Genomic DNA, 18804 nt, shown 5'->3' on the forward strand with positions numbered 1-18804 from the left:
TACTTAGAAAATAGGTACCAGTACTCACCTAAAGGTACAAGATTTATAGTAGCTTCCATACTCTGTACAAGTCTTCAGATGCTTATTTTATTAATGTCTGAAATTAATAAATGAAAGGTCCAAATGTCCCACACCACAGACACTTCTAAGGTTAAATACTCTTACTTTAGGTACTGAATTTTTAGCCTTAAATTTTATTCCTTCTTCACAGATCTCTGAGCATCATGTTTTCATATTGATTATGTGAAAACACAAATAGAAAATATCTAGTGTAACACCTTCAACAGTAATTTAGCATTTAAAATAAATTGCACTTACACATATAAAAACTTATTCAGTTGTATCATGAATTCCATACAAAATAGTCACACAGTTTAGCTTCCTATCAGAGAGCAAAGGAATAGAGGCACTTCAAAACAGAACTTGGTTCCTTCTTCGTGTTCATTCTAACACCCTGCACCTGTCACAGCCTGTGCGGTTCCTCTTTCCTACCTGGTGTGTCACTCTCTGCTCTGGTGCTTCTAGCTCACTGTGGTCTATATCTCAGTAGTTTGATGCATCAGCTGAGTGTGCTAGAAGCACCAGAGAGCGATACCCCAGGTAGGAAAGAGGAACTGCATGGGTTGTGACAGATGCAGGGTGCTGGAATAAACAATATGTCCCGTGCTTCACCGGTATTGTTGAACCCTCTCCTTCAGATGCAGGGGCAGAACTATGGGAGACAATGGAGGCGCCTGCTGCCGGGCTCCAGCTCTGAAGGGGCACCTCCTCCATTGTCCACAACATATTCACCACACTTAGGCCTGTAACTATGTACCCGGAGTGTACCATCACGGCCACCCAATACATGGCACCCCTTCCCGGCACCTGAGAGCCACCATACACTAGTGGAGAGCTCCATGTCAGACCATCAGCTGCTGCCTTTGTCTATCTATAGCCTGTCTGCATGCGAATTGTTACATTACAGTGTCAGCAGCTGTGACGGGGGGCACCAAATTCTAACTTGCTTCCGGGCGTCTGTGATGAATTTACGCCACTGTTTGGATGTTAATGGAGGCGATCACAGAGGAGAGAATTAGGGTATCCGATATGCTGCATAGCACATAACGCAACAGCCAGTAAAAGCACAGCAATGGCTGTGAGATAAACAATAAAAACTTGACTGGTTTGCTGCATGTGTTCCTATTGCTGTCTGATACTGAATATTGGGTTGTCCCATGGAAAAGGATTGGTCTGGGAAAGACTGAATATTAATCAGATTACTGATGTTACTGTATGATTAATCTCTTTAGCTCTGTAGAGCTGCTGAACAAACCCCATGACATAGTAGGGGATGTAATTACCATCCAGACAGTAGGGATGATGGTGCTCAGATTACCGACACCGGAATCCCAACAGCAGTCGGAATCCCGGCACCAGCATCTCGAATGCTGGCATCCCAATGGTAAGTATATGGGTTAGGAACTAGTGGAGGAGGGTTAGGCTGCTGGAAAGGTGGGTCAGGGGAGGGTTAGGCTAGTTACCTTCAGGCATTGTGAGTCTGACTGTCGGGATATCGTTGTCTGTATTCTGACCACTGGCATCCCGTACCCAAACCCATAATAGACCTATATGGCATTATAATTTTTCTTTGCCATACTAACTGTTCTTACATGCTTCAGGGTCTTCCTAGGATAATACAGACCTTTAAAGATTATGTATACACCTAGTATTAGTGTGTAAATAAGTCTATCATTGTTTTAATACTATTTAGGAGGAAGACTATAGAGTGAATTAACTACTTGCTTTGTGGGTGTTCCAGTTGTCTGTGTTTTAATTACAGGAGTAAGATTAGAATATAAGAACCTATGTGAAAAATATAAACATGCATTGCTTTTTCATTCTCTGCTATACAATCTAAAATGATACAGTACATTCTGAAACAGCCAGCAGTTGTGCAAACATGAAATATGTGATGAAAACATGTGTAATCCATGGGGCAACCGTTTTTTTTATTTTCATAAAATCTGCTTGGAAGTCTAAATTTAATAAATCACTTATTAATTTGCAGTAAGATGCATATACAATGGTTACCTGTGCTCCAGCGTGCCCTCTGCCTGTTGTTTTAGAGTTTAGAAGATGAGATGGGATCGGTATGTAATGCCGGTTGTCGGAATGCCTCCTGTCACAATACCGACAGTGGCATCGCGATGGTTGGTATCCCGACAGGGGTCGGGTAAGTATACTTACCCTCCCCCCTTCTCCTCCTAACCCTCCCTTCTTGTAGCCTAACCCTAAACCTCCCCACTCCGCATCCTAACCCTAACACTCCCTGTTAGTGCCTAAACCTAAGTTTCCCCCCTTCATGCCTAAACCTAACCATCCCCCTTTAGTACCTAACCCTAACCTCCCCCAGAGGTGCCTGACCCTAACCCTCCCCCCTAGGGGTGCCTAACCCTAACCTCCCCCCTCCCCCCCCCCCAAGAAAAACCTAACGCTAACCCAGCTAAGTTACCTAAACCTAACCCTCCCCCCCGTAGCTAATACTAAGGGCGCCCCGGGTTACCTTCGTTCGGGCACGCATCCTCCTGGATTCCGGCGTCGGGATTAAGATAGGTGTCGGTATTTTGACGCCTAACTTAAGTCCCTTGTCGGGATTCCAGCGTGGGGATTGAGACCGGCGGCATCGCGGCCGAGAGTCTCATAACTACATCCCGATGACATAACCCCAACTTCTTCGGGACAGTATCCACACTGTGGTAAAATAGTTAAAGATTATTACTCTGGTATGCTATAGTTAAAGCTCTGCTAGAACTGAAGAGCAACATTGTTATGCATTCTTAGAAGACAAAAATCACAGGCCATAACAGTAATTAAGAGCAGGCAAAACTAGAATCAGAGGAGTACCAAATGCAGTCATACCAAGCGCCATCCACACATACATACCAGTTACTCCACTAATTGTTTTTCCAGCATCTCTCTGCTCCATTCAAGCTTGTCTGGCAACCAGTCAGCCATTTCTGGGAACTGAGCAATGCAATCTTTAGAGAAGTTAAAATGTACACTCTCTTGAAAACATATTTTCTCAAATTTTCTACCTGGCCCCCACTTATTCATCCCGCAAATTACCGTTAGTGAGTTTTAATGATGATGTAAGAAATTTAGTAGCTTATAAACTGTTGTTAATTTTTCAATTAAGAACTTAAAATAACTGAAATCACTAAATAAGCTTATTTATTGAGTGGGGTGGCAGGGCTTACTTTCATCATTGTAACTAGATGGGCTCATTCTGCCACCTACTTCACTTTTCCTTTTGGACTTCATTGGGCTTACTTTGAAACTAGGGGCCAAATGTAATAGGGTGAGAGTTTAGAAAATGTTAGTGTTTAGCAGGAAACTCTCACACTTTTTAAACTCAGACAATGTAATAGAGTCCGAGCACATACAAACTTGCATGTTTTTCAGACTCAAAAAACTTTCACGATTTAAACTCCCATCTAGATATTTTCCTATTTTGAAAATACAAACTTGACCAATGTTTAGTGTGAGAGTTTACTGCTAAACTCTCAAATTTTCTAAACTCTCACTGTATTACATTTGGCCCAGTGTTAGAATTTCGGAGCGACTAGATAGGCTTAGGGCCATATCCAATTAGCCATGGTAAATTACCGCTGCTAATTAGCTCGTCCGGGGCTCGCTCAAGGCTATCCAATTAGCCCCGTAGTCGGCATGACGATTTTTGGGTTTTTTTCGGGACCTGATGTGTCCCAAAAAATAATCCACGATAAGTGCCGTTTTTCGCCCAAAAAAAGGCGAGGACACTTAAGGCCGTGAGCTTATTGCGGCTCGTATGTGTTAATGGGCGAACTATCCTATTAATTGGCCCGAATTAATAGGATAGGGATAAAAAAAATATCGGCGAAAATCGGGGGTTATCGGCGAAAAATCCCCGTTTTTCGCCGACTGCTGGGAACAATTAGCGCCCGAATAGTGTTCGGGGCTAATTGGATATGGCCCTTACTCCGCTACTGGGGTCACCTGCTTGTGCAGTATAGTAGTTTCTTCTTACTGACTCCTACTGCTCTGTAAGAGGTAGAGCTCTGTGACACAGTGATTCAAAGCAGCTGGTGAACATTTGGGCTTATCTGGTGGTCAGAGGATAAAAGCAGGTTTATTCACTCCAATAAAATGTCCTATTAAGGACAGTATTCTTAATTACTTGGTATAGAGAACACACCATGCAGATTCTTCAGAAGTCAGATATTACCTACCTAGCAAGAGGTTTAATATGAGACCCTTTACATGTTTAAATGGGGCGCTACTGCCCTCGAAATACAATTTCAATGCCTACATGTTGACAGGGCGTAAACTAGTCCCCTGCCACTTTAAACCAAGTAATATTAGGTCACATATCTTACATGCCTTCTAAAATTGGATTTAAACTCGATTGACAACAGTCTGTTCATTGAGTAAATTCTTGGCATATATACCACACATAATATTTAGTCTTCAGGAAGCAAATCAGAATCTCTGTTTGGATTAAAACAACTATCTGATTTCATTAGCATAACTCCATCAATCAGATATTTCTGCATACATACACACAGGATACATCCTTGTGTGCATTCACGCTATATAAATGTGTTTGGTCAATTTACCACCATACTAGCCTCAAACCAAATGCTTTGTTAACATTTCTTTACCTCTGGATGTCACAAGCAAGCTAAATCTCACAATGTCAGTGCCTTATAAATCAAATACATTAAAAATAAATTACCTGTCACCTTTGGGATTACTGCACCCCCCACTGTAAATGCCTTTTGCTCCCTCCCCCACTTACAGTACTTCTCTCTGGGATAATCCTAGCTTCCCTCCTGACCTATCCTCCATGCACTCCCCCTCTTGGCTCTGCAGAGGTATCCTTAATGTCCAGGCCTGCTGGCACTTGTGGTTCAGCAAGTGCCATAATGCCAGGGGAGATTTGCTGGGACTTGAGGACTGCCTGTAAAAAAAACAATATTAACTCTTTATTAACCGCGTACGAACTCCACCTGTGGTGTGGGAAATAGCCCTGGGCTGTCAGCTCAGTGGCACAATTTACCTAGCGGCAGGTTTTGTCAGGGTTATCTTAACAGCAGTGTGGGCCCTTTGCAAAGCAATGCACAGGGGCCCCTACCCACCCATTCACGGGAAAAAAATGTAAATGGTCAATAAAATGAAACCCTCCTGCATGCCCATCAGACCGCTCACACATGCAGAGAGACTCTGTCTGACTGGTCTGAAGCCGGCAGATGAAGTGAAACTAGAACTGAGGTGAGTACTCGTCACGGGGGGGGATGGGGTGGAGGAGGTTAGATCAGAATACAGTGCAGCGGCGGACAGCTTATAAAAATATCACAAATGTACCAACTGGCTGAGCTGCAGGGGGGCGGGTTGGTGGGCCCCTACAAGCTTCGGGCCCTTGGGCAACTGCCCGACAAGCTCAATGGAAGAGATGGCCCTTGGTTTGGTGTAATTTAGAACCCAACGGAAATCACTGTCAATTGACTGCAGTTTCAATGGCAAATTGCTAGCATTTACTAAAGGTCTGTTTTGATGGCTAAACAGAAACCACCATTGATCCCCCGGCAGTTTCTAAATGACAACGCACTGTGGCATGTTCCATTCTACAGAGGTCAATAGACAAGCACTGCACAAATCACTATGATCATAGCAGGCTTTTTAGAAATAATTAAAAATAAAATGTGTGGGGTCTAAAACCCCCAACCCCCCCCCTCCCCCACAATCTCCAACCAGCCATGGACTTCTGGGACTGAGCATTGGAAAATTATGGGGAAAAAATGGCGTGGAGGCACACAGTGTGGCGTCCTCCTGCCATAACAATAACCAGCCCCTAACTGGTCAGCATTGGGGTTGGAATCTCTTGGAAAGTCAGGACCCCGAAAATATGGGGTCCCCACTCCTGAGGGACAACCAACTCTTCCACACACCCCGTGGGCGTAGGGTACATGGGTAATAGTGATTAAATAGATAATAATGTTCTTTACAGGCGGACTACAGGTTCCAGCAAGCCTGCCCCGGCATGATGCCACTTGTAGAACCACAAGTGCCAGCATCCTGGACATTTAGGACCTGCAGGCACTTGTAGTCCTCCTGTCACAGGACCCGAGTATTGTCATTAAAAAAAATAAAAATCCCCCACACAGCCTTTGTTCTCCACTTTAATGCTCACAAAAGCAATGAAGCAGGTCCAGGTAGGCATTCAGGGATCTTTGCAAAAAAAAAAATAATAACCCGTCAAACTGTGTCCCTTTGCACTGTGTGCAGGGTCCCACCACACAGGTCACTCCATAGAAATTAATCAAGAAGCACTGACTGGATTCAGAGGTTGTGGGGAATGGGGTCCCTTATCCACATCTGGTGGACCTGCTACAAAATAGCAATATTTTGGCATGTAAGTGCAGATTTCATTAGCAAGGTAGTACAAGTCTCTATTGTTACAAATCCCTGGTCTTTTCTTCTGGGACTCCCACTGAAGGCCTCAATATCCCTGTGGATAAGATCCTTAACACAACTAGGTGCCTCATCGCTACTCATTGAAGGTGTCTTGAAGTTCCTTCCTTGCATGTGTTGATATCCAAAATCTGGTATTTGGCTGCAATGGAAACACATGGCATATCTACACTATATATCAGATCACCTAAGTTCCTCCTGGTTTGGGAGTCTATGATATTCTGTCAATAATTGCCTCACTCTGGACCTTTTGTTCCATTATCATCTGACTCTTCCTGTTGTTCATCTTGTTTCTGTGGATCCCCACCTCTGGTTCCCCCCCTCCCCTTTTTTCTTCTGCTTTCCTTTCATTTACTTATTTTGTTCTATTTTTCTAAAGTACGTGGTCACTTATTTTGTTAATGGCTTGACGTTCTCCATTTCGTTTTGTTATTTCTGTTCTCTTTGCCATTAACTCATTCCTGCATTTTTTAGGCTTGCCTACCAATATGCTGTTGTCTGCTTGGGGTATATTTACTAAAGTGAGAGTTTTTAGAAGTGGAGATGTTGCCCATAGCAACCAATAAGATTATACTTAACTTTTAACTTGCACCTTCTAGAATATAATAGCTAGAATCTGATTGGTTGCTATGGCAACATCTCTACTTCTAAAAACTCTAACTTTGGTAAATTTACCCCCTAGTGTTAAACTTTTTTTTTGCAAAACATTAGCTACATATACAGTCCACATTAGGCGCATAGCAATGACATTTCTTTTGGATTCCCCTGGATGGCACACTTTTTCTGTGCACTGGTCGCCATCTTAGTTGCGTGCCTCGGGTCTCCTGGCACAAACATGTTGATATCTCTACCTTGACTATGCATATTATGGTGCATACACACGGTACGATCTGTACCACCAACGACTTGATAGATATCTTTCCAAGATATCTTTCAAAAGGGTCATACACACAAGACGATTAGCTTCATGAGCGACATCGTCTAGTGTGTCCCTGGCAGGGGTATGCTCAATGCCTGGCTCCCTCCCTCATTCCTGAACATGCAAGAACCTGACAATTTCGTCAGGTTGACCTGCATGTTCGGACAATGAACGACAAAGACCAACGACCTGCAGGAGCGCGGATCGTTGGTCGTTATAGTTCATCGTTTTTGCATACAAACTAGATGATATAGTGAACGATAACGATATCGTTATCGTTCAGTCGTCCAAAATAACGGCAAGTGTGTACGCACTTAACGATCTTTCAAAAATATCGTTCAGTGAAGTCATCCTGCCACATCTATGAACAGGTAAAGTTGACGATATCGTCCAAGTTGGCCTGCATGCATGGACGATGAAAGATATCTTTATTGTCCATTCGGGAACGCGCAACGTTGGTCGTTGTCAGGTTGGTGACTGCAAAAAAGTGAATGATAACGATATGAACGATATCGTTATCGTTCATGAAAAGTCGTAACGTGTGTACGCACCATAAGATATGCCCGTGTAAATTAGTGTTTGAAGACAATGAGGTAATATTCTCCCAAAATGAATAAAAAATGCATTTACTTAAAAACACTTCATTTGATCACGCAGGAGAAGATCAGAGCTCACTACAGTGCTTGTAATGGCTGTTCCTATTCTTACATAAACCACACACCCTCTGCAGTCTCTAATGACAGCTAGGATCTGACTTCCTGGAAGAATTAGCCAGAGCGATAGGTAATTAACAGATTAATTCCTTTGGGAAAGACTAGGGCATAACTGATGTCCAAGATATCTAGTTATAACGGATACAGAATATGCCATCAATTTGGAATCAAATACGGAAGTAACAATTGCATTTAATGTAATAATAATAATTACAAAACTGCTGACATCAAATCAGACATTAATTAATATTCTCTAGAGAACAATTAAAGTACATTTGTTTATAGAATATGCACAAAAAGGAGAAAAGAAGAAGAGTTCTTAGACCTGAGGTCTCTATAGTGCTCTCAATAAGAACTCTCCTTTTTGTGCATAGTCTATATTACTGAGTTAGTGGTAGCACCTCATGGGAAAGTCTATACAATTGAAAAATGTTCTTGTGTTATTAATTATTATTGATGTAAATGTATAAAAATTAACTGGTGTGGGATTAATTATCAGTGTATGCTTCAAATACATTTGTTAATACTTCAGCAAAGGTCACACAGAACATCCAGAATCTTTTCTTATTTTCTCAGTGTTTCAGCCGTATATAATGATTGTTCTGGGGGTCTTGATAAATGCGGTCTGTTTATTTCACTTTATATATGCTAATGCCATTAAAAAAAAAAATAACATGCAACAATATTCCCATTACAAGACTTTACTTAGCTTCTTTAAGGGTATAATTGTAGAGTTTAACATGCACTGTTTTTGTAATGGTACCGTAATCTTCCAAGGAACCTTCCAGTCAGACATTTTGTGATAATTGTCCCACAATACACAGCTTTTGGGCATCCTTTGATATTATTGATTGTGTTATCATAAAATTGATTAGGCCAGGACAGGGGCCATTTAAAATTCTAGAAGGTCGTGTGTAAGATTAATTCTTGAGCCCCCAACCCCACCCCCACATGCATGCATCACTATTCCATTGACCCAAGAGCAAGAGACAATTAATAAATAATTGCCATCTTTGCAATACAGAGAGCCTTCTAGTTACCCTTGCACTATGCAGTGAGCCTCCTGGGTAGATGAATAGCCTCTATGCACCATTTAATTTAGAACACCCACGATTGCCCTGCTATTAAATTAATAGCCCACGTTTCTTAACCATTACACAAATAGTATTTCCGCCAAGTTCTTTTCAGTGAAGAACACAAATCCATACCTCTCAACATTTGGGTGAAGGGATGCGGGACTCTGTCGCGCTCACTCTGCACATGCAAAAAGGTGCATGGGCATGTGTTACACCCTGTTGCACGCCGCATTGGGGACATGGCCATGCATAATACCCTCTGTTTCACGTTACACTGGCATGCTGCCCTGTCCTCTGTCTGCAATGTTTAGATGCTGTGCTGCTTCCATTTATCACTGCTCTGCCATGCAGAGCATCAGTGGTGAGACTGATCTCCCAAACTGCGGACACTGCGGCCTGCGGGAGGGATGATGAGAGTGCCGGAAAAAAGGACAGTTTGCAAATCCAAACCCCTATCTTACCATTATCTCTAAACAAGCACTAAGACTTATAATAGAGACTTAGAGGTATATTTACTAAAGTGCTGGTTTTTAGAAGTGGAGATTTTGCCCATAGCAACCAATCAGAGTTTACTTAACATGTATCTAGCACCTTCTAGAAGATAATAGCTAGAATCTAATTGGTTGCTATGGGAAACATCTCCACTTCTAAAAACCCGCACTTGTACCCCTTAAGGTTAATGCGTGCATAGTGTGGAGGAGGTCAGATGGAACCACTGTGGGACTAGTGTGTAATTATAAAGCTTAGAACAACCAGAAGAAGGGCTGCTACATTATCTTCACTTTCTGTGACCCATTACTTCAGGTTTCCTTTTTATGATAATGTGAAAACTCTTAAAACTGTCACATATGAATAGGGAAAGCAAGAAGATTGCCACTCAAGTCAGTGCAGGGAGCTTGGAGGGGAGGAGCTGCACCAGCACTAGTCATCTTCGTTCACTCAGTGATAGTGATCATGATGCAGAACTTGTGAGAGCAGCAGAACTTTACTGAGAGTTATGCCTGGAGAGGAGCACTAGACCCCAGCATTGGAAACCTTCAGTGACTGTGACTGATGCAGAGTGGGAGGCTGGGGGTGAGGTCATCGCGCAGTGTTGATATTGCTATAGTGGCATCTGGGAGTTACATTTGTGGCTGTATAGATCTGGGTGCCGGGTGAGCCAGGGAGCATAATTCTAGTGGTTGCACGATAATCCCTTGACTCATAGACCCCTGGCACTGCACACTCTGCAACTATGGAAGATATGCCACTGGGCCAGGCTGATATAAATGGAAAATGATTGTGGGCAGGCAAACAAGTGACACATGACCTGATTCAGCATTGGGAATAGAGTAAGATAAAGCAAGTAACTGTGTACCTGGATAAACCATGTTGCAATGCAAGGGGTGCAAATACATTCACTTTTTGGCATGTAGTGTAAATACTAGCTGCTTTTGCATGTAGCCCACAAATACTGCACAGCTTTATCTTTACATTGCAATGTAGATTTCAGTTTGGACACAGCCCTCCCAAATCTAACTCTATCACATTTCAAATCTGCCCTACCTGCAGTGCAGCATGGTTTTTCCCTGGGGCACAGTTACTTGCTATATCTTAAGGTGCATATCGACTAGGCGATAGAGGAACGACAGTATGTTTATAACATTGTAATCGTCCAGTCGTTCCTCGTCCAGTATAGTGCCTACACTGAACGATATGTCGTTCAGTGCAGACACCCTCCCTCATCCCCGAACATGCACAATCTGTCGTTAACATTTAGATACTACCGTGTTGGTCTAATTACTCCCATTTCTGACTTGCTTACCAATGGACATGCAGGAGATGACTGAGTTGTGTGACACACGGACAGTTCTGGAGACTCCTGGGATAGGGGATGGGCAGTTTGTTACACAGGTCAGTAGGGTGTATGGCTTATTACACCAAATCAATATATTTTCTTCCTTCTATCAGACTCAGGGATAGAATAAAAAAAAAATAGAGTAAGTCCTCAGCCTGAGAAGAAAAGTGTCACCAACTATAGCAAACTAGCACTTAAACCCAAGTAACTGAATAGGTAGAATCATGTTTTAAATCTAGTGTGGCTTCATATAGATAACACACATATGTTGCTGAGAGATGTATTTTTCATTAAAGTAACTGATTGTGGGAGTTGATTTGGCAATTTCATCATGATTTCAACTGTCACTAAGCAATGTATGGCTGTCCTTCTCTTGAACTCTGCAATACCATGAGACCCAGGGTGTGTTTTAGTTCCACATTTGAAAAAGCTAGTTCAGGTATAGTTTAGCCATCTGGAACAGGTATTTCTGACAAAAGGTTAGTTAGGTTAGGCTGGCTGCCATGTGATACTGGAAGAACGCTACTTACAAATGCTCTACCAGCAGTCTGTACAGTATAAAAGCCTCTAGTACTGTGTATTTCTTCTCTGAGAGAAAAGTGTAAGTGTGTGACATTTTAGTTAGCCAGCTTTCTTTGTGGTTTACTGCAAAGTAAATATTGGTTGATATTATTTTCCTGATAAGAGGAAGGTAATGGAATCTTTAGATATTACCAGTAATCTTATGTTGATATCTCCGGATCATAGTTGTACCTATATGCATTATTTATTTTTAGTATGTAAAAGACGTATCTGACTTCCTTATTATTGCTTTCAGGAATTATGAGCAATATTTTCTAAAGGCTCAGAAGGTGCGACGTCTCATAGCAGATGACTTTGTGAATGTTTTTCGATCTGGTGTGGATGTCCTACTTACTCCAACCACACTGGGAGATGCAGCTCTTTACCAAGACTTTATAAAAGAAGATAACAGAACTCGCAGTGCTCAGGAGGATGTATTTACACAGTGTGCTAATATGGCTGGTAAGCATTATTTGTGATCAGCTCAAAATAGCACAAGAAGATTGAGATAGTAAACTTTTAAGGGAGACATGCAGTTTATTTTTCACATATTTGTTTTTAAAAGCATTACTTTCCTTTATCTCCTGGTGGTCATAAATATATATATATATATATATATATATATATATAAATTGTGCGCAAAAGGTGGGCACTCCTATAAGCTACAGCAACAAGAGAAATAAGTTAGGACGGTACTCAGTAATATATAAATGTGAGGTTTTGTTTATTAAAGCATATTGTCACAATGTTTCGGGCTCTCACATCACAAAACTCACAACGTTGTGAGCCTAAAACATTGTTACAATATCTTTTAACAAACAACCTCTTGTTTATACAATTATTTCTGAGTTCTGTCCTAACTTCTATAAATATTCACCGATCAGCCATAACATTAAAACCACCTGCCTAATATTGTGTAGGTCCCCCTTGTGCGGCAAAAACCACTCTGACCATCAAGGCATGGTCTCCTCAAGACCTCTGGAGGTGTCCTGTGGTATCTGGCACCAAGACGTTAGCAGCAGATCCTTTACGTCCTGTAAGTTGCGATGTGGGGCCTCCATGGCTCGGACTTGTGTTTCAGGCACATCCCACAGATGCTCGATCTGATTGAGATCTAGGGTATTTGGAGGCCAAGTCAACACTTTGAACTCTCTGTCTGTTCCTCAAACTATTCCAGAACAATTTTTGCAGTGTGAGCACATTATCCTGTTGAAAGACGCCACTGCCATCAGGAAATACTGTTGCTATGAAGGGGTGCACTTGGTCTGCAAGAATGTTTAGCTAGGTGTCAGAGTAACATCCACATGAATGCCAGGATCCAAAGTTTCCCAGCAGAACATTGTATACGCCAGCTTACCTTCTTCCCATAGTGCATCCTGGTGCCATCTCTTTCGCAGGTAATCCAATCACACGCAACTGTCCGTCCACATGCCAGAAAATTAGTCAGGATTCATCAGACCAGGCCACCTTCATTTATTTCTCCATTGTCAAGTTCTGATAATCACCTGCCCATTGTAGGCACTTTTGACAGTGAACAGGGGTCAGCATGAGCAACTTTCTCAGCAATTTGTGCTAAAGTAGCTCTTCTGTGGGATTGGACCGCCTTCGCTCCCCACGCGCATCAATGAGCCTTGGTCGCCCATGGTCCTGTCGCCGGTTCACCAGTTGTTCATCCTTGGACCACTTTTGGTAGGTACTAATGTGAGAGTCTATAATAATTTATAGTGTTTATTTAAAACATACTGTAAGATTCAGCAGTATTTATGAGAAAAAGCCATTTTCCTTTACACAAATATCATGAGATTGAACCACCATTATATTGAACGAGCAGCTGAAGGAGAGCAGCAGCTGAAGAATCCCAGAATAGGATACTAAGTTTGGACACTGAAGAAACGACAAACTGAAAGACGCATTGACACATCCTATGTACTTGTTAAAACCAATCATATGTATTCTTTTCTGTCAAACCATTTTTGGCAAATGTTTGTGACAGCAGTTTTCTGAACTTATAAAAGACGGCTCAAAGAGGATGTACCTCTGGGAGCTGAGTGGATTCATCACAAGTGTGTGTGTTGAGTTTTTCTCGTCTCCCCAGCCGGCTGGAAGGAAAATTAATAATATAGGAGCAGCGTTTCTCATACCATGATCCAGGGGTAGGAAGCCTCATCACTAACCACTGCATACCCCACAATACCTGCTGTTTTGGAGATTCTTTGACACAGTCATCTAGCCATGACAATGTGGCCCTTGTCAAAGTTGCTCAGACCCTTACGCTTGCCCATTTTTCTGGCTTCCAACACATCAACTTGCTGCCTGATATATCCCACCCCTTGACAGGTGCCATTGTAATAAGATAATCAATGTTATTCACTTAACCTGTCAGTGGTTTTAATGTTATGTCTGATGACTGTTTATGTATATATATGTATAGTCAAATGTTTATGTTGTCCTTTTTTGTTTTTTCTTCAGGCATTCCTGCTATAACAGTTCCTGCAGGTCTCTCCAGTAGAGGACTACCACTTGGCCTTCAGTTCATTGGGCAGGCTTTCCACGAACAACAGCTCCTCACTGTTGCCAAATGGTTTGAGAAGCAAATGGACTTCTGCCCCTTAGTATATGATCGAAATCTAGAAAATGGACATATAAATCAAAGACATAGTAAATCCATTGCTTCCTTGTAGACAAACAAATAAAAAAAGTTGAATATGCGAGAATGTGGAAACTCCACAAGAGCCTACTACCTCTAATCATCGGAGAAATACACTAAACATTGGACAAAAATAAAAGTGTGTGTGTGTGTATATATATATATATATATATGTATGTATATATATATATATATATATATATATATATATATATAACCATAGTATTTAGTAGGGCAAAACCATATCTCACAATATTTAAAAATGTATAATTATTGGTTCCAGTGTATGGGGTAAGAATCTATTTATGAATTAGATGAAACTTTAAAATAGTGGTTCCTCTCTCTGTAATATTGCAACTTATTTCAGATAACCATCTTCCAGAATGCAACTATCCTTGACTTGGAATTATGAGAGAAAGAGGTTAATTAGGGACAAATGCAGGAGAAAGCATCTACTGCTTAACTATGATATCTGTGCATTGTACGATCATCTACAGTAAAGCTGGCCACACTTATCTAAAGATTATCTGTCCAACCAGCCAACTAGCTGATTGGTTGGAATGAAAATCTGGTAAGGTATGAAAGCAAATGACAATCAGCAATTTGCTCCCAAACTCCGGAAAATGGACAAAAATTGTGAACAAATTGTTTAGATCAAACATTTAACAAACTTGTCTGAACGACCATTTTCATCTGTTTTCTGGTATTTAGGAGCAAGTTGCTGATCATCATTTACTCCCATACGTTACCAGATTTTCATTCCAACCAGTCAACTACTTGGCTGGCTGGACACATAATCTTTAGATGTGTGGCCATCTTAAGCCTAGGGCCGCAGCTGGTAGTGTACTGTCTGTCTTGAACTTTATATATATGTATATTATATATATATATATATATATATATGTATGTGTGTGTTCATAGGGCCTGATTCAGATATCTACACAATGCTGATATTTACACAGTTGGGCGATTACACTGGGGAACAAAAAAATTATATTTTTTTCTTGTCTAGGATTTAAGATCGGTTTGATAGTACTCGCAGGTCCTATTTTCGCATTAGATCTTCGCTATAGCTGAATTGGCTCCAGTTTTCAAATTAATGAAAAATTATAAAATTCAATTATTTTCTCCATTTGAAGTACCTTACTAGTCTAGGCCTGCTTTACTTAACAGAATTGACTTAGTTTTGCTTTTTTAACAACTACCCTCTTTCAACAATAATAAGAATTTGTTTTATATGTGATAACGTAGCTGGTAGTCACTTTTGAGGCACATAACACATTCAAATCTCCTCACTAACGCTGGGAGGAGGCGTGGCAGTGCACTGCTGAGCCTGCTGGGACATCCTCAGACCACAGCCACGCCTCCTCCCAGCATACAGAGAGGAGCAATGGAGGGGATCGAGTGATGCAGTTAGCACACCTCCTGTTCCTTTGTTCGGCCCTCTCTCTGTCCCACCACAACCAATTTCCCACCGTTTGGGCTTGTTTTGTTCAGTACGTCCTCGACTTTTGTTGGGAGTTAGCACTGAAATGTGTGACACAAAACGTTTTTGCCATAAAAATGAGTTCTTCTCGGAGACGGTGTACTAACAACCCTGATGTTTTTTTTATATTTGTGGCAATATAGTGTTGCAAAAGAAAGAAAAAATATAACTGTATTTGTAAAACAAGCATATCAGGCTAATTTTGGACGTCACATAACCCAGCAAGACAAGATTTGGGTGCCTCACAAACTGTGTAAAACCTGCGTGGAATCACTCCGCAATTGGACTAAAGGTGATTGAAAAGGACTTAATTTCGGCATACCTATGATGGGGTGTCAGCCAAAAGATCACTTGAGTGACTGCTATTTTTGTGCTGTAAATGTGAAGGGTATGAATCGATTTAAGAAACACAAATGGGAATACCCAAGTATGAATTCTGCAAAGCAACCGATACCACATAGCAACAATTTACCTGTACCATCATTCAGTTCTTTGTGTAAAGTTAAATGTGATGATGTGGAAATGTTAATTTCATCCAGTGCAAGTGACAACACAGATGAAAGTGAGTTTGAAGAGAGTTTCTCTGCTCCAAACAAATTTTCTCAAAAGGAACTAAATGATTTAATTCGTGACTTTAATTTATCGAAAAAAGGAGCTGAGCTTTTAGCATCCAGACTTCAAGAAAAGCACTGTCTTGAGCTGGATGTTACTATAACATCGTATCTAAATAGAGAGCAAGCCATACTGCCGTTCTTTAGCCAATATAATTGCAACAATATTCCGGAACTTCTCCAGATGATGGGCTTACCAGAATATCGAGCAGAAGACGGGCGTCTCTTTTTGGATAGTTCTAAAAGGAGCTTTAAATGCGTATTACTGCACAATTGGAATAAATTGGCGTCGATTCCTATCGGTAATTCAACAAAACTTAAAGATCAGTATGAAAGTATCAAATTAGTCTTATATAAAATTGCTTATTCTCAGCATCAGTGGTCTGTTTGTGTCGATTTAAAAATGGTAAACTTTCTTCTTGGGCAGCAAAGTGGATATACTAAGTATCCTTGTCGCATATGCTCATGGGATAGTCGTGCAAAACAAAAGCACTGGCAGCAAACTGTATGGCCTCCAAAATAAGTTATAACTCACTGCAGTCTCACTGCAAAAGTATGCTAATCCATTGCGATCACAATGCTGTCGCAGCATAACATAAGGATGCCTACTTTACCTTACACACATCCGTAATGTCTAGCAGGACTGCGAAAACATCGGTACAATCGAGTACCATCACAGCCTCATGCACACTTACTGACCTTACTCAGAAATTGCTAACTTCCACGTACGCTATCAGGCCTCAGGCTGCGTCGGGCATCACAGTGGATAATTTGTGCACGCCCCTGCAACGGCGTTAAAACGCACTGGCACGCCTGCGTTCAGCCGACCAACCCCCCCATAAATGGCACTTCCTGTCAATTACTCTGCGATGGGTCTGCGTAGTCATCAGCAATGGCTGGTTCGCGCACTGCGATGCATACGCATGCATAACACAGTCACCTTCCCAAGATTGCTTTCCTCCATCAAATCAGACCTCTGTGCTTGGAACAAACTTTTCTTATCTTGGATAGGACGTATGGCTGCAGTTAAGATGACCATACTACCTCGCCTATTATATCTGTGGCAGACACTTCTGATTAACATTCCTACCAAAATCCTGAAGAACCTTCAAATAGAGATCTCCCACTTTATATGGGCAGGTAAGCGACCTAGGGTGAAAATGCACTTATTGCAAAGACATCGCACCTCTGGAGGCATAGGGGTCCTGGATTTCGTTAAGTACTACCGTGCTACCCAGCTGACACCATGTGTTTTATGTCATGCTCCTCCTAACCAAAGAGTTTGGATGGAAATTGAAGCTGACACTCTCTTAGTATATTCTCCTTACAGTCTCCTTTGGTGTTTACCCCATAACAGCACTCATACTATTTCACTTCTGCCGACCATTCGCTTCACACTGTCTATATGGGATCTCTGTACTCGAATCTATCATCTTTGCTCCTCTCACCCCCCTCTTGACTCCGTTATGGAATAACCCAGCATTCCCAACTGGTATGAACCATCACTCATTCCATCACTGGACTCGCTCTAATATCCTCTTCCCCCTAGAAATCACCCCTCTCCGCTCTTTCCCCGAATTGGCTGATCTCCAATCCCAATTCTCTCTCCCTCCCTTTTATCAATTTCTTCAAATCCGGCACTTCTATCATACTCTTAAGGTGGGTACACACCTAGCAGATATATCTGAGGATGATTGTCGTTCATATACACTGAATGACCATAATCTTCTAGTCAGCCACGGGTCCCGCTGGCCACCCCCCTCCCCCGGCTGCCGCTGCATGTGTACGGGCGGTCTACAGACACTTCCTGATGGACAGATATGTCTGCAGATGTATCTGTCCATCGGCTGTGCAGCACAGCCAATGCGATAGGTCTGTGAAAGTCGTCGTTTATAGACATATCACTGGCACTCACTGGCCAACGGGTACCAGATATATTGGCCGATCAATAATAATAATGCTCTCCCTTGACCAACCTCAAAAGGAAACACACAAAATGGCGCGGGAGGTGGGCGAGACTCTGGCCCCTGAGGAGTGGTCCACAATTAGAGTGGAAATTGCCAAAAGCTCGCTTTCGGTACGACTGAAAGAAAATTCATACAAACTATATTATCAATGATTTTTAGTTCCCTCTTGTTTGCACTCAATATATCCCACCTCTTCTGAACTATGCTGGAGATTGTGTAGACCCCAGGGAACCCTGCTGCATATCTGGTCGTGTCCTCATATCCAACAATACTGGTTAGAAGTTCACAAACTATTAGAGATATAGTTGGTATACAAATCCCAAACACCCCTTTTTACACTGTACTTTCTCACCCCATCCCTAATGCCATACGACCTCAACAAAAACTGACTAAATATATTCTAAACACAGCTTAATGTCAGATTGCAGAAGGGTGGAAACCAACAGCTCCACCCTCGCTGATCAACACCATTAATGCTATCTGGTCCACCTATAG

General features: G+C 41.8%; 1 protein-coding gene across 1 annotated transcript in view; it reads left to right on the top strand.

Annotated features, from left to right (window-relative positions):
* Positions 1-14306, top strand: part of QRSL1 (glutaminyl-tRNA amidotransferase subunit QRSL1) — a 43331-nt gene extending 29025 nt beyond the window's left edge. Inside the window, exons 10-11 of the mRNA XM_088460442.1 lie at positions 11855-12060; positions 14068-14306. Coding sequence (XP_088316568.1) covers positions 11855-12060; positions 14068-14279 — 418 coding nt within the window. The 3' untranslated portion in view covers positions 14280-14306. The remainder of the gene's footprint in view (positions 1-11854; positions 12061-14067) is intronic.
* Positions 14307-18804: the final 4498 nt, after the last annotated feature.

The sequence above is a fragment of the Taudactylus pleione genome, unplaced genomic scaffold, assembly GCF_031769625.1.
Source record: "Taudactylus pleione unplaced genomic scaffold, aTauple2 ptg000046l, whole genome shotgun sequence".
Classification (NCBI taxonomy): Eukaryota; Metazoa; Chordata; class Amphibia; order Anura; family Myobatrachidae; genus Taudactylus; species Taudactylus pleione.